Source organism: Parasteatoda tepidariorum, chromosome 6 (genome assembly GCF_982258835.1).
Source record: "Parasteatoda tepidariorum strain Cologne lab strain chromosome 6, Ptep-v5.0, whole genome shotgun sequence".
In the NCBI taxonomy this organism is placed as follows: Eukaryota; Metazoa; Arthropoda; class Arachnida; order Araneae; family Theridiidae; genus Parasteatoda; species Parasteatoda tepidariorum.
In genome coordinates, this window is record NC_141760.1 from 1243955 (window position 1) to 1262998 (window position 19044).

At 32.4% G+C, this 19044-nt stretch overlaps 1 protein-coding gene across 1 annotated transcript in view; it reads right to left on the minus strand.

Moving 5' to 3' along the window:
- LOC107442964 (cysteine-rich venom protein AnHyalC) overlaps window positions 1–19044 on the minus strand; it is an 81936-nt gene that overhangs the window by 40211 nt on the left and 22681 nt on the right. The window contains exons 2-3 of the mRNA XM_071179050.2: window positions 16559–16842; window positions 4503–4590 (exon numbers count right to left, since the gene is read on the minus strand). Of these exons, the coding sequence (XP_071035151.2) occupies window positions 4503–4590; window positions 16559–16825 (355 nt within the window). The 5' untranslated portion in view covers window positions 16826–16842. The remainder of the gene's footprint in view (window positions 1–4502; window positions 4591–16558; window positions 16843–19044) is intronic.

The following is a 19044-nucleotide window of genomic DNA, read 5'->3' on the forward strand; positions in this document are numbered from 1 at the left end:
CAGAATTGGTACCACAGGTTTTGTTATCGATTCTATTAGAATAAAATTTGCATCTAATCATTTTGCATCGTATCTTCATCCATAAATTCGTTTTTTTTAATTATTGACTTACTATAAAAACTCGTAAAAAGTTTTAAGCCCAGGAGGGTTCATTTTAGAAATAGTGTGAAAAGTTAATGTTGCCTTAGAATTTTAAGTAGTGATTAAGTATTTATTATATTTATGACATACGTTATTATATTTATGACATACATTTATTATATTTATCACATAAAATTTAATTGAAAGTAAATATAACTTATTAAAAAGGATATATAATTATTTACCGTTTAATAAACATTAGACTGTGACTCAATATCTTTATCTTAAAATGTATAGATTGATAATATTGTCTTTATGAAACAGATACCGTTAAGCAAGAAGTAAATAAATAAGGAACCAATTTCTCTTATACTGTTGACAACAAAGAAATCTGAATAGAAAACATGAAATAAATCTGTCCAAAGAGAATATGATTGGCAATTTATTTTATTAAAATCAAAAGAAGAAAAATTTTTTATTAAAGTAAACATTTTTGATATCCTACAGTTAGTATTGTCATTTTAATGCCAGTGTCATACAATAATTATTTCATGTAAGTACAATATTAAGAAATCATACACGCGAAAAAATTATTTCATGTCTCGTGACATTATATTAACGCAGAATTTAAGCGGCTGATGGTTCAAACCCATCCTTCTTTTATGCCCTTCTTGACAAAAAATATTTAATTTTAAGAAATGCCAGGAAATTAACAAATACTTGCAATTTCGTTAGATGTTTAAATGCTCTTTCATTTCCTCTGAGAAATAAAGTACATCGAAAATATGTTTCCCTCCTTTGAAACAACACCGCTGTTTTTTGAGTGTACATTCGCGTGTGTAAGTGTGACCGAAGTGATAAATTATCTATTATTCATAATGGCTAGTTTAAATATTTAGTTATACGGAATTCTAAATACGCAATTATTGTTAATTCACTAGAGCATTTAAAATTACGCCTTTTGACAGTCAAGCGAAGATTTGTACCCACCCAATTCGAAAAATTAGTTGTGTAAGAATCATATACTAAACTAATGTAAAAAATAGTTGCCAGGAATCGCTACAAATTATTATTATTATTTTTTTTTTTTTTTTTTTTGTATAGCACAACTCATTACACTTTATAAAAAAAAACAACAACAAAGGAGTACACTTCACTACAAAAATAAGTAGCGACTACAGTAGTTTCACTACTTCCGACCACTGGCCTCTGTTTAGCATGAATAGATAATAAGGCCAAGCACCGTTTTCAGGGCTCTATTTTTGAACAGCCATGGTAGGGACACTTTTAGCCATGATCAGATCACGTGGATAATGCCGATAAGTACTCTAGGAAACACTCACGCTTTAGGCACTGCTGGGCGCGGTAGAGAATAATCTTTTTGAAAACCTCAAATATGGTTATCCTACTTATTACTGCCTCACACCTTATCTTATGGCAGCGTGCAATCGTAGATCACGGTGCAACCCTGTTTTGTTTATCTTGTAGGAGAATGGTTGGTGTGGATTGAGAAGCTATTTTATTCGTGTTACTATTTTTTTCATGTCCGAAAAACGGTTAAAAATTTAATCGAACTTAAAATTTATCAGATTTCTAGAAATAAAATCAGAAAACGTAGGTCGCTGAATTTTCTAAAATCGGTCAAATTTTTTTAGGATAGTAATGAATTCTTTATTTTGAAAGATGCAAAGCTGTTTATTGTGAAAGATGTATCAAAGACTTAGATATTTTTCTTTAATATCTGTATACGACTTCATAATAATACTAAAACAGTTTTAAAGATTTCTTAATTGCTATAATGCTATCTAGTTTAATTAAATGATTCAATTTCCAAGGTAGTATTTAATACCTCATTTTTAAATAAGAGAAAATGAGAGAGCTACGACTTGAAAACAAATTTTAAGAGTTTCTTATGAAACTGAAAATATATCGTTTACTTCAATGTATTATGTAAAATAACATGGTAGAACTCATTTTTTAATATTTATGCAAAGAATTGTAAAAATATTAAATCATATTTTACAGATACAATTAAATGGACAAATTACATATTAATCATAGTCTCAACTACAGAAGTCATATTTAATTCACAATGCATGTTAATTTTAAATTCATTACTAAATACTTTTAAGTATGAATGTTCTAAATAACTTTCAGGTAATATGGTGAATAGATTTCGAAATAAATATATTTAATATAGATTTTATTTTTGCATACTCTTAGTCAATTAACTTTATGAAGTAGGCCTAAGAATTCACTGCACTTTTTTTTCACTAATTGCTGAATTTTAATTTACAAATTACAGAATACTTATGAACAATTTCATAAATTGATAAGCGTGGTTGGTTTATTGCGAAACAATTTTACGACTTATTTTTAGTTTCTTCAATTTCTGAAAGAAATACCAAGTAATTTTCAACTATTTTATTAGTTGGTTTAAATTTGGTATTAATTTTAGTGGGTTTCATTATGAAAATACCTATGAAACGAAAAATTAAACCAGAAAAGGATTCAATTTTCATTTACATTGAGCTATAAGAAAACAGGTTATGATATCGGAAAATTTCAAATTCTCAACTACAGCGTCAAATATGGCATTTATTAGATTTTTTTTTAATAGTTTAGAACATACATGGTGTATCTCTTGACTGCAGAAAACACAAGATAAACGTTAAACTACAATGTTTAAATCAAATTGAATATTGAATAATACGGAATTGTATTTTTTTCTCATAACGATTTCATTCAGAATATTTAAATATTATTTTAATAAGCTTTTACAAAATATTACAATTAATACTGAACTAAATTATCTATACCTATATACTTTCTAATATTTTGACAATTGATGACAAATTATATATAAAAATTTGCATTTCTAATGTTCATTAGCGTCTATGCTGGCTAGTATTTGGAAGGAATTAATAACATTTTTCAAAACCTACAAGATTAGTTTGTGTACTCTTATTTACACTTCACACAGAAGCAAGCTAAAACTGCCACGAAATTTTACAAGCATTTTCCTAATCCATGGCTTAAATTATATGAATTATACAAAAAAATAATAATATGACCTCATAATATATCAAATTCTAAGACTTAATAAAAAATTAAGGGAAGTAATTTTGTATTTTTTCATTCCGAATTCTGCAACACCAAGATAATGTTCATTCAATTCAAATTTTGAATTATAAATGCCATTTTAATGATTAATTATCAATACAAATGAGACATGAAGATTTAATGAGAGATGAGAAATCCATTTTCTTTAGCAAAATCTGGAATAAGATTAAGTAAAATAAAAACATAAATTGAAACTGAGGGAATGCGCTAAAATTTTCAATTTAAATTAACATCTTGTACAAACATGTTTAACTTAAAATCCAATAGAAAAATCAACGAAAATAAAATTGAGAGGTTTTATTTTAAAACAACAAAGATAAGTATATAAATTATGGTACATTATTCCTTTCCTTCCGTCAAGAACCAAGAATATAATAATGAGAATACTAATGAAGAAACAAACTTCTATATTCAAAAGTTCTATACAAAAGTTTAGGTCAACACAAATTTATCAACTCATGTCATCTACTTTAATATTTTAGTAAAACATCAAAATAATCTGGAGGTTATAAACAGGTTATTTATATCTAGAATTTTTAATTGCTTTGCTTTTTACTAAAAAAAAAGAATTAATACAAATTACTTTTATTGGACATTAATTTTATATTTGTTTAAAAAAAAAGTATTTTTATTTTACCTCCTTCTTAAAAAAAGGAAAGACAATTTTTAAATTTTTCAACTTCATCTTCGCTCTCAATTGCTCTTCTGAAAACATTTTCTGATGGTGAAGATTTTTTCATCTATTAATGTTAATGAAAATCGCTGTAATAATACTAGGAGCTCATCCGATGTTGTTGTTTTTTTTTTCTTTTCTTTTTTAGTTACGTTTGCAGCCATTGCTAAAGATGTAAAAACGTTTTAAGTCCTGCTTTCACAAGCGCTGTGGAGAGCAACAGAGCTGGTTCTCCAAGAAGGCCGGGGATGGGGCCCGAATCGTGAGCCTCTCCTTGAAAGTCGCCGGTAACCCTCTCTCTCAACTCGACTCGTTTAACGTGTTGCGCCAATTGTTTAGTCAGCTGCCAGGATCGAACTTCTTCAGAAGGCTCCACTAGTCTCCTATCCAATTTAATATGGATGGTGATTTCATTATAAATGTAAACAACAAAAATCTCGAACTCCAATCGAACTGCATATTATGTGAGAAAAAGAAGCATCGAACGTCTGTCTGATTTGACTCGGGCTGTTGAACCCGGATTTAATGTAATTTTGCGTGATACCGTCATTCGTTACAATAGTTATTCGTTAAAATAATAATAGTTGTATCTGATTTCGAAATTTATATGTAATATATTACTTACTAACTTCTCTGCAAGTGTTGCAATCATGATAAAATTCACACTGTTCGGCCCATTTTTGAGCTATTGCAGCAAGCTCCTCATCCCATACCTGCAAAGACAAAACAAAAGTTGAATGCCATTTTCACTTTCAACAAATCTAAGCATAATTAAAAACAACTTCAGAAAAGTTTGTAATACATTCGAGCCCATTCGTTTCACTTTACAAGAACCGAGATGACACAGTGGTTAAGGCTGACATTTAAAATCATTAGGGTTTGGTCCCCAGCGGCGACTCAAAGCAAACCCAGCTTCAGATGGATGAGATCTAAAGGACGTGATACTGACCACATTACCATGCTGTTATCATGAAATTGTGAAGCATTCATGACCTTCGGACAGTGTGTTGTTGCAGGAATGCTTAACTTCAAATGCCTTAAGAAATTAGGTCATACTCACTATTGTTTTGATCATTATCTATTTCCGAAAAAAAAATAAAAGGAATCGTTCACACTGTATGCGAATTCGTTGATGAGAATAAAAATCTGATGGGTAGAATATATTTTTCTGTGAAAAACTCACCAATCAGTTTTCTGTCCTGGAATTTTTTCGCATGCAATGAGAATTGTCCAGGGAAAAAAAAGCAGACCGAAAGATGAACCCCTCTGTTAAATGTTTCTTTCTCTGTTACCTTAATGGATCTGCCTTAAATATTTTACTTAACTAATTCCTAAGAGTATAAAAGTTATAAATAATCCCCAAGAAATACTTGAGAGATGCCCACTCCTGTCTCATGTGAAGGCCGATTATCCTCAGGGATGTTTCTCAGACCGTCGCTAATAGCCTATTGTGCATCTCTAGTGCGACAACTCAAGTGAAGACCGATTTAACGATATGAGTTCTTTATTACCTCTCCATGGAAATGAATTTTCGTTCTCTTTACTAGTTTTTTTCCTTCAGTATTTGGTCAGTCTGCAAAGGTACCGAGAGTGTACGGTATCGACCCTCGTTAAACTGTTCTACCGTAAAGTGTTCGACTTCGTCGCATTACCAAAGCGGGAAATGTATTCCCTCTGTAGAGGATCAAAATTGTGATGGCATATCTTCGGATCATCCTCACGGATGTTTCTTAGGCCGTCGCCTGTAGATCATTGATCTAGTGCGACGTAAATGAAGCACTTCCACAATTACCTCGTTTTTAGTTTCCCTCTCGGCTACCTCGGGGTTTTCTAGTTTTATCACTATAATTTCTATTTTTCGCTGGCAACTTTACGTTTACCTGCCGACGTAAATTTGGTCGTATTATTATAGTCTGCTTTATTCAAGTTTGACATTTTAAAATATTCCGAAACTAATATAATTATATCAAGTGTAAGCAAATGGGGTGGTTTGCACCTATTTTTTATGTATTTATGTCCATTTAAAAAGCAGGCTTGTATTTTCTTGAATAAACACTCCTCTGAAAAATGATTTCAGGTATTACAACCTTGTAAATGGTGTGATTGCAATATAGTTGTCTTCACAAAAAAAAAATTATGATTGTTTTCCGATTATGGATCGTCATTGAAAGCTGGCTAGCATCATAGCCTTCCATTAAAAAAATCCATCTTAATTGTTGAAGGTACAATCAAGAATGACCATCTCTTTATGTTAGGAATTAGCCCAATTTTACATTGGACCAACATGAACAAAAATGACGTAGTTTGATTTCTTTATGGTCCAATCAACTAGGTTTCATAAACCAGCATAGGTAAATTGGATTGCATCAAAAACGATCCTACTCTTTAAGGGTTTCCATCAAAACTGATCATCACTTCATGTTGCGAATCAGTCCAACTTTGTGCTTGACCAAGATGAGATAAACCTACAAGATGTGACTGTTTTTTGCTGGTCTAACAAAAACAGCCCATCACGAACCAACATAATTTATAGGTTTCCAACTCAAACGTTGGAACCCCGAAGTTCGATAACGTTCGCTCAAATTTTGATGGTTACGATAAAATTATCCAGATTAAGATTTTGTTGTTGTTGTCGTATGCCATTAAGGCAAAGAGGGTGCGCTTCTTCTTGTTTTCTAGTGGCGCCATCTATGGCCAAGAATTCGACTTTTGCGACTAAAAATATTAAGGGATTCACGTTGTGAAAACATTCAGGATGTCGACTCGCACGTGGCCATTCAGGAAAATCAATCAGGTCTTACCATGTTATGATTTAAGAAAAAAACATTCATTTTTTAATTAAATCATTTAAATTTTACATTAAACTATAAAATTTTATGTATGATTGTAAGACATTGACAACATTTGAACACTGAAAAACACCATTTGTAAGATTGTTACAAATCTGCCCAACATCCTGAGTTAGGAATTTTCATTTTGAGCCAGAGCATCCCAACTAGTATGATGGATTTTAATTATGGACTAACATAGCATACCCAACATAATATAATGTATTTTTATAATAGGCCAGCATAGCATACCGAGCATAGTATTATAAGGTAAGGTTGAAAGACAAGGAATTTAGTTTAAATGAATTATAATTAAGAAGCGAGAAGATATTTTTAAAAAAATATTTTTATCAACAATAATGAATTATTTAAAAATATTTTAAAGCGAAGCGTTCTATATCTGTTTCTAATCTGTTGCTACCTTTTTTATATAAATGTAGAACTTTTCTCCACTTTGATAAAATTAAACTTATGCGAACCTTACATTCAGCCCCGCTCAATGCTAAGTGTAGATATTTACATTAAAGTGTAAAAATTAAAGGTTCTAGGACAGATTTTGTTCAAGTCTTTCAGGCTGGCGTCGATTGCGTCGCAGATCATAGCTGCTCTATTCAGTGATTTTCAGGATCCTGGATATTTTCTATTGGATCTTGTAATTCAGAAATTTATTCTTCCTCTTCCGAGCTCTCCTCTTCCTGGATGATTGGCCCTTCTTGCATGTAATATGGATGAAGATGTTGCACATGAATAACTTTCAAAAGTTTATTTCGCGGATCGATAGATTTGATCTCGTAGCATACGACCCCGTCAGCGTAAACGATATAGTGCGTCAGTCACAGTATATCGCTGGTTCAAAACTAAAACGATACTTTTGCACTCACTTCTCATTCAAATAACATGAGAAGTGAGTGCAGAAGTGTCGTTTTAGTTTTGAACCAGCGATATGCTGAGAGAGAGGCAGAAGGTGTTGCAATGACATAGGTCAATAAAATTTTTCGTCTTTCATAGATTTCGGAATCACCACTGCAGATTTCAATTGATTGTCTTTAGGTTGTCTTCAATTAGATTGTCTTCAATTGATTGTTATCAATCTTGTAATTGCTTACAATAGATAAAGTCTTTTTATTAGGGTTATCTTCTTTGAGCAGGCGAAAAATATACTGACAAAAGTCATCTCTATTCTGTTTTTCACTAACTTGAGACTCACGGCGTGCAGTAACAGTTACTCAAATAGCTGGTTTTGGATAACGAGAGAGATATTCAGCAATAACATTCCTTTTTCCAGGTCGATAAATAGCTGTGAAGTCAAATTGTGCAAAATCCACCAAATAGAGCATAAATTTTCGATTGAGTAATAACTTATGATATTTCGATTTAGTAATAACTTATGCAGTCGTATAGTTGTCTGTTATCAGCTGAAATTTGCGACCAATAAGATACAGACAAAATTTTTCAGTAAGTGCCCAGTCTACAGAAGAACACTCCAGCTGATTGCTGTGGTAACCTGTCTCAGCATCTTCTTAAATCCGTGATGCATATTCAATGACACGTCGATTGCCATTTTGCTCTTGAGATAAATATGCACCTAATCCTGAATAAGATGCGTCATTTTCTACAAAGGTTGGTAGTCCTTGTTTGAAGTATGCAAGAATAGAAACTGTAGTAATCATGGTTTTCAAAATCCCGAATGTTCGATGTTGGTCATCAGTTAAAGTGATTGTCGCATTGCTTGTCTTCTTTTATAATCCTTTGAGAATATTTGTGAGTGGTTTTGCAATAACAGCATACTTTCTAATGTGCTTTCTAAACTTATTAGCGAATCCAAGGAAACTGAGGACTTCTTAAATTGTTTTTAGAGTAAAGTATCTTTCAACTGCTGCTGTGCATTCTGGATCAGGGCGTTCCCCATCTTGGGAAAGAATTCGACCGAAAAGAGAAAATTCTGATGCAGCAAATTGCGACTTCCCTGGATTTTGCTTTGAATCCAGTTTTTGAGTAGCTTAAAAAATATTGTAACTAACTTTAAGGCGGTAATCGAAATTATCATGTGAAGTTGAAATGTCGTCAGTGTATGTATTTACATTATTTTCATCAAGGTGGTCTTAAGGACATTTTATTGCTCTTGTCATCGTAGATGGGTCGTCAGTGACACTAAATGGCATTTGAAGAAATTTGTAATGTCCGTCTGCGGTTACAAAACCAGTTTTGTAGATGTCAGATTCTCTGACGTGAATGATGTTAAATGCTGATTTTACATCCATTTTAGAATTAAAGCATTTTCCTACGATTCGTTTAATCACTTCTTCCATATGGTCGATCGGGTGCGGATCAATCCTGGTGATGAAGTTGATAGTACGTGAGATATCTACAGCTACTCGCCTTGGAGTGCTTTCATGGAAGGGTTGCTCAACGATGAAAGCAGGGGAGGCGTAAGACGAGTTAGAAGGACGGCAAATTCCTTGTTTCCACCTTTTTTGAATTTGAATGTTCAAAATTTGGCCATCTGGCTCTGTAAGGCGATATAGTTTACAACTGATAGGCTTGTCATGTTGCAATTCTATTTTGAATGCCACATATGGACATAGTCCAATATTGTCATCATCAGAATAAAATATATCTGAAAATTGTCCAATTATAGCATCAAGTTGAGCTTGCCGAAACTCAGATAGTCCTGCAGATTTTGGATTAAATTCAGTTTGAGGAGGATGTTTACTTGGTTTAATGATGGTACTGAGGGTTCACTGGAAGAAATGCAGTTAATGCTAGGTTTTGATGAATGAATGTATTCGTATAGATGGAGTGCAGACGGAGTAGAAATGCATAATGAAACATTAGAGTTGTAAATGCATCTAAGATTGCCCATGGTGTTGCCAAACAAATCCCAAAATGAGTGAAAATGGAAGTTGGGGGCAAATTCCAACCTTGATCATTGGATGATGAATGTTTCCAATAAGTTGGAAACATTGAATACTTAACGAAATCCACTTACTTAATGAAATCCATCCAATATGGCTTATAAAATGGTCGATGACTTGAAAATGTCCATCAGACCATGGGTGAATAACGGCATTAATAGGAAAGCAAGAATGTTGAATAACGGTAATGTCTGTACGCGGATCACAGAGGGCTTCAATTTCTTTATTATTGTTAATAGTAACAGGTATTAAGTAAAAGGCTTATTTGTTTGAATTCTAATACAGTTCATAGAATGATCATTATTTTCATTTGCAGGAGCAGAGCTTGTAGTTGGAAGTTTGCTATTTGTGTTGTGACGCAAATTTGGATAATTTGAACTGGTGGTGCAGTGTGGCTTATTACTGGAAATAACTGAGTGTCTAGTAGACGGGAACTGAGTTTTCAGCTGCTTGTTGGATTCTTGAACTGATCATGATGAATTTCGTGATTGAGCTCTAGGTGAACTTAATTGAGGGGGAGGTAAACTGCACATAAAAGAAGCATGACCTTTTTCTCGAACATCGTTAGTAGCAGGGTTACGTTGTTGTTCAAGGTATGAATTGAAAGTTTTTGACTGAGATTTCGATACTGAAAAAAAATTGTGAGTTGATTGGTGTGACATATTCTCCTGTTTAAACTTCGAATTGCATCAAGTGCTGCAGCTCTGTCAATTAGTTCTTCGACAGTATTTGAATTCAGGGTAGCTAAGGCTATCTGCTATTTTTCTTCTGCAATATCACCAATTATCATAGAAATGCGATCAGCTTATCGTATAGTAAACGGAGCTACTTCAAGAAGAGTATCCTTAGAATAAATATAATTAACAAAACTTTTATTATTTTCTTATTTACGAGCGCTCTGATGAGTTAAAAATTCTTGCATTGTAATGCTCCTTTTAAATCTGGCAGCGAGGGCAGTTTTCCATGCAGCTCAATCATTATAAATTTTACATCGTGTCATTTGTCAATTTTTGCAGATCCATTTGGGCGAGAAATAGCATTAGTTAGTTTACGATCATCAGACCAATTAGCCAGTGTCCCTATTCTATCTACTTCTTTTATCCATTCAGAAGCATTGTCAACGGCATCTCCTTTAAATATTGATATAGAATTTGTGGTACCATTAGTGGATGTAATTTGGATGATATTTGGTTGACTTACTTGTTTGTCCAATAATTGTTTTTGAGTATCCATAAATGCAGCGAGAATTACAGCAATATTAAAATCTGTTAACGAGAGAGGAGGTGAGGGGGTACATTGAGGAATATCTTGACTGCTTAAAAGTTCCCCTTGTTTTTTTGTAATTCAATTTTAGTAAATAATTCTGTGTAATCGAAGCAGTTTTCTTCGGAATATTGTGTATTGTCATCGTTTGGCGATTGTATGCGAAGAGTTAAAAGTTCGTTTAAAGTTCCGTCATCTGTTCTTTTAATATTATTGTAAGCAGCTAAATGTTTCAAGGGCGAGCATAAGCATGACTTGTTGCAACGTGCGTAAATATTGTTTTGGAATTATTATTTTTTTATGTCTAGTTTGGATTTGAATACGATTAAAAAAGATATATTTGAAATATACGCTAAATATCACTTACAATTCAGAAGTGGGATGAAAAGAACGGTAATTTGTTGTTTATGTTTCTTTTCTTTCTTAATTTACGATGTCTTATTTATCTGAAGTACGTAAGTCAGAGTTACAGGTTATTGCAATGGAACTTGGCGAAGAAGTAAAGAAGTACACGATGCTTTTAAGCTTGTAGATATAAAAAAACTTGATTTTAAATAGTAAAAACTATGATGAGGATTTGGTACAAGGAATGATATTCAATTTAAATGCGGATAGAGAAGCAGAGGCCGCCGCTGCTGAGAAAGAAGCCATGCGAAAGCATGAATTAGAAATGAGAAAATTGGAACTAGGGAACGTTGGCTGTTATTTACCTATTGATTCGCCAAAACCAAAAATAGACTTGCAATCTCAGTTACGGTACTTTGATTCGAAAAATGACGACATAAGTTTATTCTTAGTGCATTTCGAAAGAGTAATGAAACGAGTTAAAATGGAGCTAAATTTATGGGTGGCTTGTTTGACTAGTGTTTTACCAAGAGATATAGTTGAAATAATCATGCGAGAATCAGAAGAATTAGCGGAAAACTATTCTTATGTGAAGGAATTGTTACTAAAACGATATAAATTAAGTCCTGAAAAATTTAGACAGTTGTTTTATTTGCATAAAATTAAAATTGATAGTACTTGGAGAGAATATTATTATGAACTTGAAACATTTTTTGATGGATGGATAAAAGGTTTAAATATAAAAACAGTGGAAGATTTAAAAAATTTAATTATATTAGACAGAATTAAGCAAAGTGCACCAACAGCAGTTTAAGAATATTATGTCAGTGAGTGGTCCTTGTTGAAGTCGCCAATGTTATTAGTGAATAAAATTGACGATTATATTGAACTGAAAGAGTTGTACTAAAATAACTCTCAGGTACCCTCTCTATATGATCAATTTGGAGTAAAAAGAAATGATCAAGTTATTAGAATCAAAGGGTTAGACTCCATAATATTTTATAATTGTTCTGAAAAAGGACATCATTCTCGTGACTGCTCTAAGCCAAAACGTCCAAACTTGTGTACATTTTGTCGTACAGAAGGACACGGTGCGAAAGATTGTCCAAAGAAAATTAGTAAACCGTCAGTAAATGTTTCAACGTTATCACCCATTGAAAACTAGTTACACTGTTCTTGTACGTGGGATAACTACAAGTGCTTTAATAGATACAGCTGCCGTCATGATTAAATAAACATTCTCTAATGAGATAGGAGTCTATAATACACATAATGGTGACGTTACGATCATACGAGGAGTTGGTGGGTTGAGAAAATCATTAGGCTCTTGCGCAATAAATTTAACCATTGACAGACTGATACTAAATGATGTAAAACTACAAATTGTTTGCAGACGAAACGTTTCCTGGACCTCATTGGAAAAGATATCCTAGATATGCCAGATCTAATGATGGTTAGAAAGGAAGGAAAATCAATGCTGTTTAGTGTAAATGAATTTCCATGTTTTGAGAATTTTGAAATTGAAGATTTCAAAGACGCTATTCTCAAAATATCGGAACCAGTAAAAATTCTGCCAAACACAGTACAAATGGTAGAAGTAATCAGCAATGGAAACCAAACCGGTAGTGAAGAAATTTTTATAAGTAAACATGAAAATGATTATGCCTGCTTGATAAAAGATGGTAAGGCTAAATTACCAATCGCGAATTTCAGTGAAAGCAAACTTCATCTTAAGAAAGATCGCATTCTTCTAAGAGGCAAATGGCTGACAGATTTTACTCGTGATAATACAGACAGCTGTAAAGAGAGTAAAATGGCTTTAGTTAACAAAAATATTAAAAGAGAACCTATTCGATGCGACGATATAAAAGTTAATCCAACTGTAACAATAGATCAGAAGCAGTAAATAAGTAATTTGCTAAATGAGTTTAGAATGTGTATAGCTCTGACGCCTGATGCGTTAATAATACAGTTATGCACATTACTGAAAAACCTGGAAGCTCACCAGTTTCTCGGTCGCCATACCGTACTTCACAAAATGAAAGAGAGATTATGCGTGGCATAGTTAGCGATATGAAGGAACAAGGCATTGTTCGAGATAGTTCATCGGAATATAGTAGTCCTGTATTGCTTGTAAAGAAGAAAACTGGAGAACATCGAATGGTTATCGATTATAGGAAACTTAATTCTCAAACCGTGAAAGACAAGTTCCCTTTACCGTGTACGATGATCTTTTGGATCAACTATCAGGATTCAACTTATGCATACTTGATGCTTGTCAAGGCTTCAATCAAATACCTACGGATAATGAATCATCTGCGAAAAGCCGCATTTATTACACCTGATGGTCACTTTGAACCCACACGTTTATTTTTTGGATTGTCTAATGGTCCAGCTGTTTTCCAACGATACATGTCAAGGGCACTCGGTAACCTACTGTGGAAAGGCTTTATTGGCGACATTTTTTTCGAATCTGTGGATTTTAAGGATATGATTTTAAAACTTAGAGCAGTACTTCAAAAATTAAGTGATGCTGGAATTATGTTGAAGCTGTCCAAATGTGAATTTGCTGTGTCTGAAGTTGAATATTTGGGATTTATTGTTAGTTCAGAAGGAATTAAACCGGGTCCAAGAAAAGTTGCTGCAATTGCAAAATTCCCTGCTCCGCGATCAGAGCATGAACTTTGACGATTCTTAGGTTAGACTGGTTTTTATCGCCGTTTTATAGAAAGATACGCTGCCATCGCATCACCACTTACACGTTTGCTTAAAAATGGTCAAGCATTTACATGGAATCCCGAGCATCAGACGGTGTTTGAGAAATTGCTGACCATGTTAACGTCTGAGCCAATTTTGAAATTATTTGACCCTCGTGCTGAAACTGAGCTTCATACAGACGCAAGTTCTTCAGGAATGTTACTTCAACGGGATTCAAATAATGCCATGCGTTTAGTTTATTGTGCAAGCAGGCGCACTTCTCCCGATGAAGAAAACTACCATTCAAGCAAATTAGAACTGTTAGCTGTAGTATGGGCATGTAGCCGTCTTCGGCCATCCTGCATAAGTATGACTTGTTACTTTTTTGCATTGCTTTTACCACGTACGATATGGGTGTTTTATTCACTTTTATGTAATATATCGTTTTTACTCTTTTAATTATGATCTTTGTGATTTTCCATGCGTTGGCTGGATTTAGAATCATGTTTTTAACTGTTGTGTTTTATTCTTTTTATTACTGTTGTTGATATAATTTCTGATGTATGCTACTCTATGTATGCCCTTAAATAGGGCGGGTCGAGATACAAATAAACAATGATTTGTTGCAACGCGCGTAAATATTGTTTTGGAATTTTTATGTTTTTTTATGTCTAGTTTGGATTCGAATACGATTAAGTAAAGATATATTTAAAATATACGTTAAATATCTCTTACATTATCATTAACTAAACGCGATATTAAGCCATTTTTCTTTCCCCTGAGTGAAAGATTTCTTAATGGCAAATCTGATTTTAAGGGGACACGGGACCTTTCAAATGAAAATTTATGAAAACTTTTTTTTTAATTTAATTTTACTATTATGAACATAATTTATTTATTTTTTAGCATATTTTAGGAAATAGGCCAAGTAAAAACAATTTTGGTCAAAATTTTTTTAAAAATTTAATAAAATATGAAAATTTTAAAAAATACAAAAAGTGTCCCTTGTGTCTGAAATTTCATCCAAATAATTTAAAATTTTTTCTATAGATAGATAATGATGATATAAAGACACTCTAGCATCAGTTATTGTTTCACTTCAACAGGTTTTGAGAAAAAAAAATTTTTTTAGTTCCGACCCTTTTTTTTCGAAAATTTTCATTTCCTCCTACAGTTAAAGTTGTATAAAAAACTTTATAATTAATATTTCGTGAAAACAATGCTACATTGTCTTTATAACAGTCATATGAAGCATATGAAAAATTTTCAGGCAAAATTTTCAAATATTCAGACACAAGGGACAAATTATAGAAGTAAATTATGCAAAAAAAGTTAACGGAGAAAAACTACTTTTTTTGTGTAAATTAGCTAAAACTCACTGTAATAGCTATAATATCATGCTTAAAATATAAAAAGAACTTCCGATGTATTCTTAATATAATAAATGCTAAATTTTTACCAATACAAACGATTTTTACATAAAAATATTGTTCGTTATGCATCATATTAATATGTCATATGTAACCTTGAAACAAAGAAAAAAGATTATTTTTGTGTGCATAAAAATTACACTAAAAACTAAAAACATTATTCTCTATAATTTTAATAAAACAAATAATATATTTGATACCAGATGATTAAAAAAATTATTGACATTGACATAGGAAAAGCATATTGCAGAATTTCGATAACATGCTAGAAAATTTCATACATTTGAATTCAAAGTGCCCACAATGTAAACAAAAGTACGGTTAAAGTTAATTTGGCGTTGCCAAACAGTGTCACATTATACTAATTAAAAAATATTTTATAGAAATATTGATTTGAACATAAAAAAAAATCAAAATAAGCTTGATAACTACAATGTAAACAAACAGACAGCTTATGGAACGTCAAAAGTGCCACGCCCACTTTTCAGAAAAATAGCTATAAAATCATAAAAAATCATCGTATCGAAAAAATTTGAACAACACGTGGTTCAGGCTGACTATCTTAACATTTTTAACAAAAAAAAAAATTTTTTTTGAAAATTTTATGATTTCAAGGTCCCGTGTCCCCTTAACTCGGCCACAGTTAAATGAATCCGTCATTCCACATTCAAGACAGTATTCGCGTCTGTTGACATCTTGGTGAAGAAAAGTGCAGCGAGGGGAATCTGTTTTGGCCACGTCTGTTACTAAGAAGTTTGGCGAGTAGAAATCAATATTTAAGGAAATGCAATTTTCAATTTTTTTTCAGTGAAATTTCATTTTTTGTTAAAATAGGATTACCTGAGTGAGTTGCAACCGATGACGAATTCTTTTTTGCTTCCTTAGCAGTCAGAATTTCATGAGAAGCATTTAAAATGTAACGATAGAATGACGATGTTTAAAGAAGAAGAAATAGAAAGGTTCTTTTTTAAAAAGACGGCTGCGCCATATAAGGTAAGATTGAAAGACAAGGAATTTAGTTTAAAGGAATCATGTGTATGAAGCGAGAGTGTCACCATTTACTACACGGGGATCCTTCGACCGGCAAGCATCGAACTCACCACGTCTCGGACATGGGCCCAACGCCCTACCAACCAGATTGTCCCGGCACCATAAGATTCTATATTGATTATGAGAGAATGTTAATGGTATTTTTCCCCTTACCATTTCCATCATGTCAGCAGCGGTAGGGAGACCCCCAGCCTCTCTCTCATTTCCAAGGGCACATTTGCTCCTGTATTTGTTATGCTCTGTCAGAATCTCTTCTTTCTCTTGAAATGACTGCAATCCTGAAGAGAAGATTGTGCACTGGGGATTTCGAGATTTGCAGAAAGAGTGCTCCGGACTGAATCGTTTATAAATCAAAGGACATTGAGAAGAACACAGCAAAGGAACAAAGATGAGTGCGAAGAGGCTGGAGAGGAGAAACATCTCTCTGGAAACCTAATCTGAGGAAAAAGTAAAATCAAGTTTTGCTTTTTTATTAGCTCTAACATTGCACTACTAAAGGTTATCCAGTGTTTTAAAGCTCTTTACTGGATCATAAAAATATATTAAAAAAGAAACCTGAAATTGAAAAAAAATATTGAGTTATTTAGTTCCTGTACTGTAATCACGATATGCAAAATATTGTTTTTATTTCAAAGATAATTTAAAATTATGGGTTTTATATACTTTATATTTATTGAAAAGTATTTTCAGATTTTATTTTTTTCCGTTTTTGCAAAATCGATTAAAACTGTTTGAGGATATGGTTTATCATGTATATATATATATATATATATATATATATATATATATATATATATATATATATATATATATATATATATATATATATATATATATATATATATATATATATATATATATATATATATATATAATTAATTTATGTATTACATATATGTAATACAAAAATTAAATACTTTTGTATTAATAAAAGAATTAAAACTCTTTCGTTTTCATAAAATGTCTTTGTTAAAGAATAAGAGTAGAGAGATTCTATTTTGGGAATTCAAGGCTGAAAACATACCATTGAAATATAAATAGATTTATATTTCAAGGGAAGAGTTATTTTTAGAATCGTTCCCTTTTTCACTTCCATATAAGGAAACAGAAATGATTTTCCTTAATGCGTAAGGTTACAAGGAATGTACGACAGTGTGCCTTTTTACCTCAAATCTGTGTTGGTATAAAACGTAAGAACGCATAGTTTTGCGTGTCCTTTTCATCATGATTTGATCCTGATAAGCTGTTCAGGAATTGTCAGAAGTCTTGTCCATTCCCTTCCCATAGGGAGTGTGGACGTCAACTGTTATCAATACCAGCCTACATTTAAATAAACCTGTTTAGAACGTATGATGGCTTAAGACTGAAATTATTTCAAGCTAAATACAACACTGATAACAGGGTTGTAGCCCTGTTATTACAACCCTCCAGGATTATTACAAGTCGGCATTATAGTTGCTTGCTGAGGAAATCTTTGGAGGAAGATTTTCTATCTCTGGAACTAAGCGTAACGGAGGCTGACTGCTTCGTGGAAATTTTCCCAATTCCATCACCACCGGAGGAGAGAAAAATCGGCAGTGAAAAAAACCTGTAAGGAAGGAAGGAAGGGCGATTTTCCACCCGTACTACTTGTACCTCGTCGCGCCTGAAATGCTGATGTAGATGGAAGGAAGGACGATGGCTGGAGATTGTCCCCTGAAACCAGTGAAAGTATCCCATCCAATGATCCTACAATTCCATAGTGCCTCTAAGTTTGAAGAAACATCATCCATGGTAGTGATTCGACACCGAGTGATCCTACAATTCTTACTGCTTAAGTTGTGAAAACAAAAAAAAAGAATGTGCGCGAATCTTATTCATGAATTGCTACGAATTAAGTGCGCGAAAGAAAAAGAAAAAAATGGCACTTTTTTCCCCTCTCTTCAACGAAATAAATGAAGGTCAAAAGAAAAGTGTGGCAAATGGAAAGGATTTACTGTAGATATATTTTTTTTCTCTCATTTTTTTTCTTTCTCAATGTTATGATTAAACATTTTAGTAATATTAGATATGAGTAGTAATCTAAATATTTTATTTTGAATAATGGAATAGAGTATTATAATGATTAGATTGCATTTCTAGTGTTTATATTGTTTGTTTTTTAAATTATGATATAATATTGTTCTTTAGTGCATTTAAAATGTTTTTTTTGGAAAAAAAATGTATGGTTCAAACGTCAATTAAACTACTGACGGCAAACTAAATTAAGTTTTTAAACTTTTGTTTCCGAATGATTTTTCTAGATCTAACCACATTAAAAATTAAATTTTTCAAAACTATCTTTTGAACCTAACAATGAAGAGTTTTCAAACAAAATGAAAGAAAGTGTAATACTTTTACTTTTTCGGACTTGGTCAAAACTAAAAATTCCTATTTTAAAAAATGTAAAACCCAAACAAACGGACAGTTAACACTTAACAAAATTTGTGAGTCTCCCTTATTACGATAGGCGAAATTTTTAACTCAGCAAAGTTTTATACTTGATACTGATTTACCATATCCTTTAGTAGGGTTGTAGACTTGCAGGGATTTTTGTTTGTTTATTGATTGTGTCGGGCCAGTTGTTATTCTATTTGGTAAGAGACTGATCATCTCTGCTA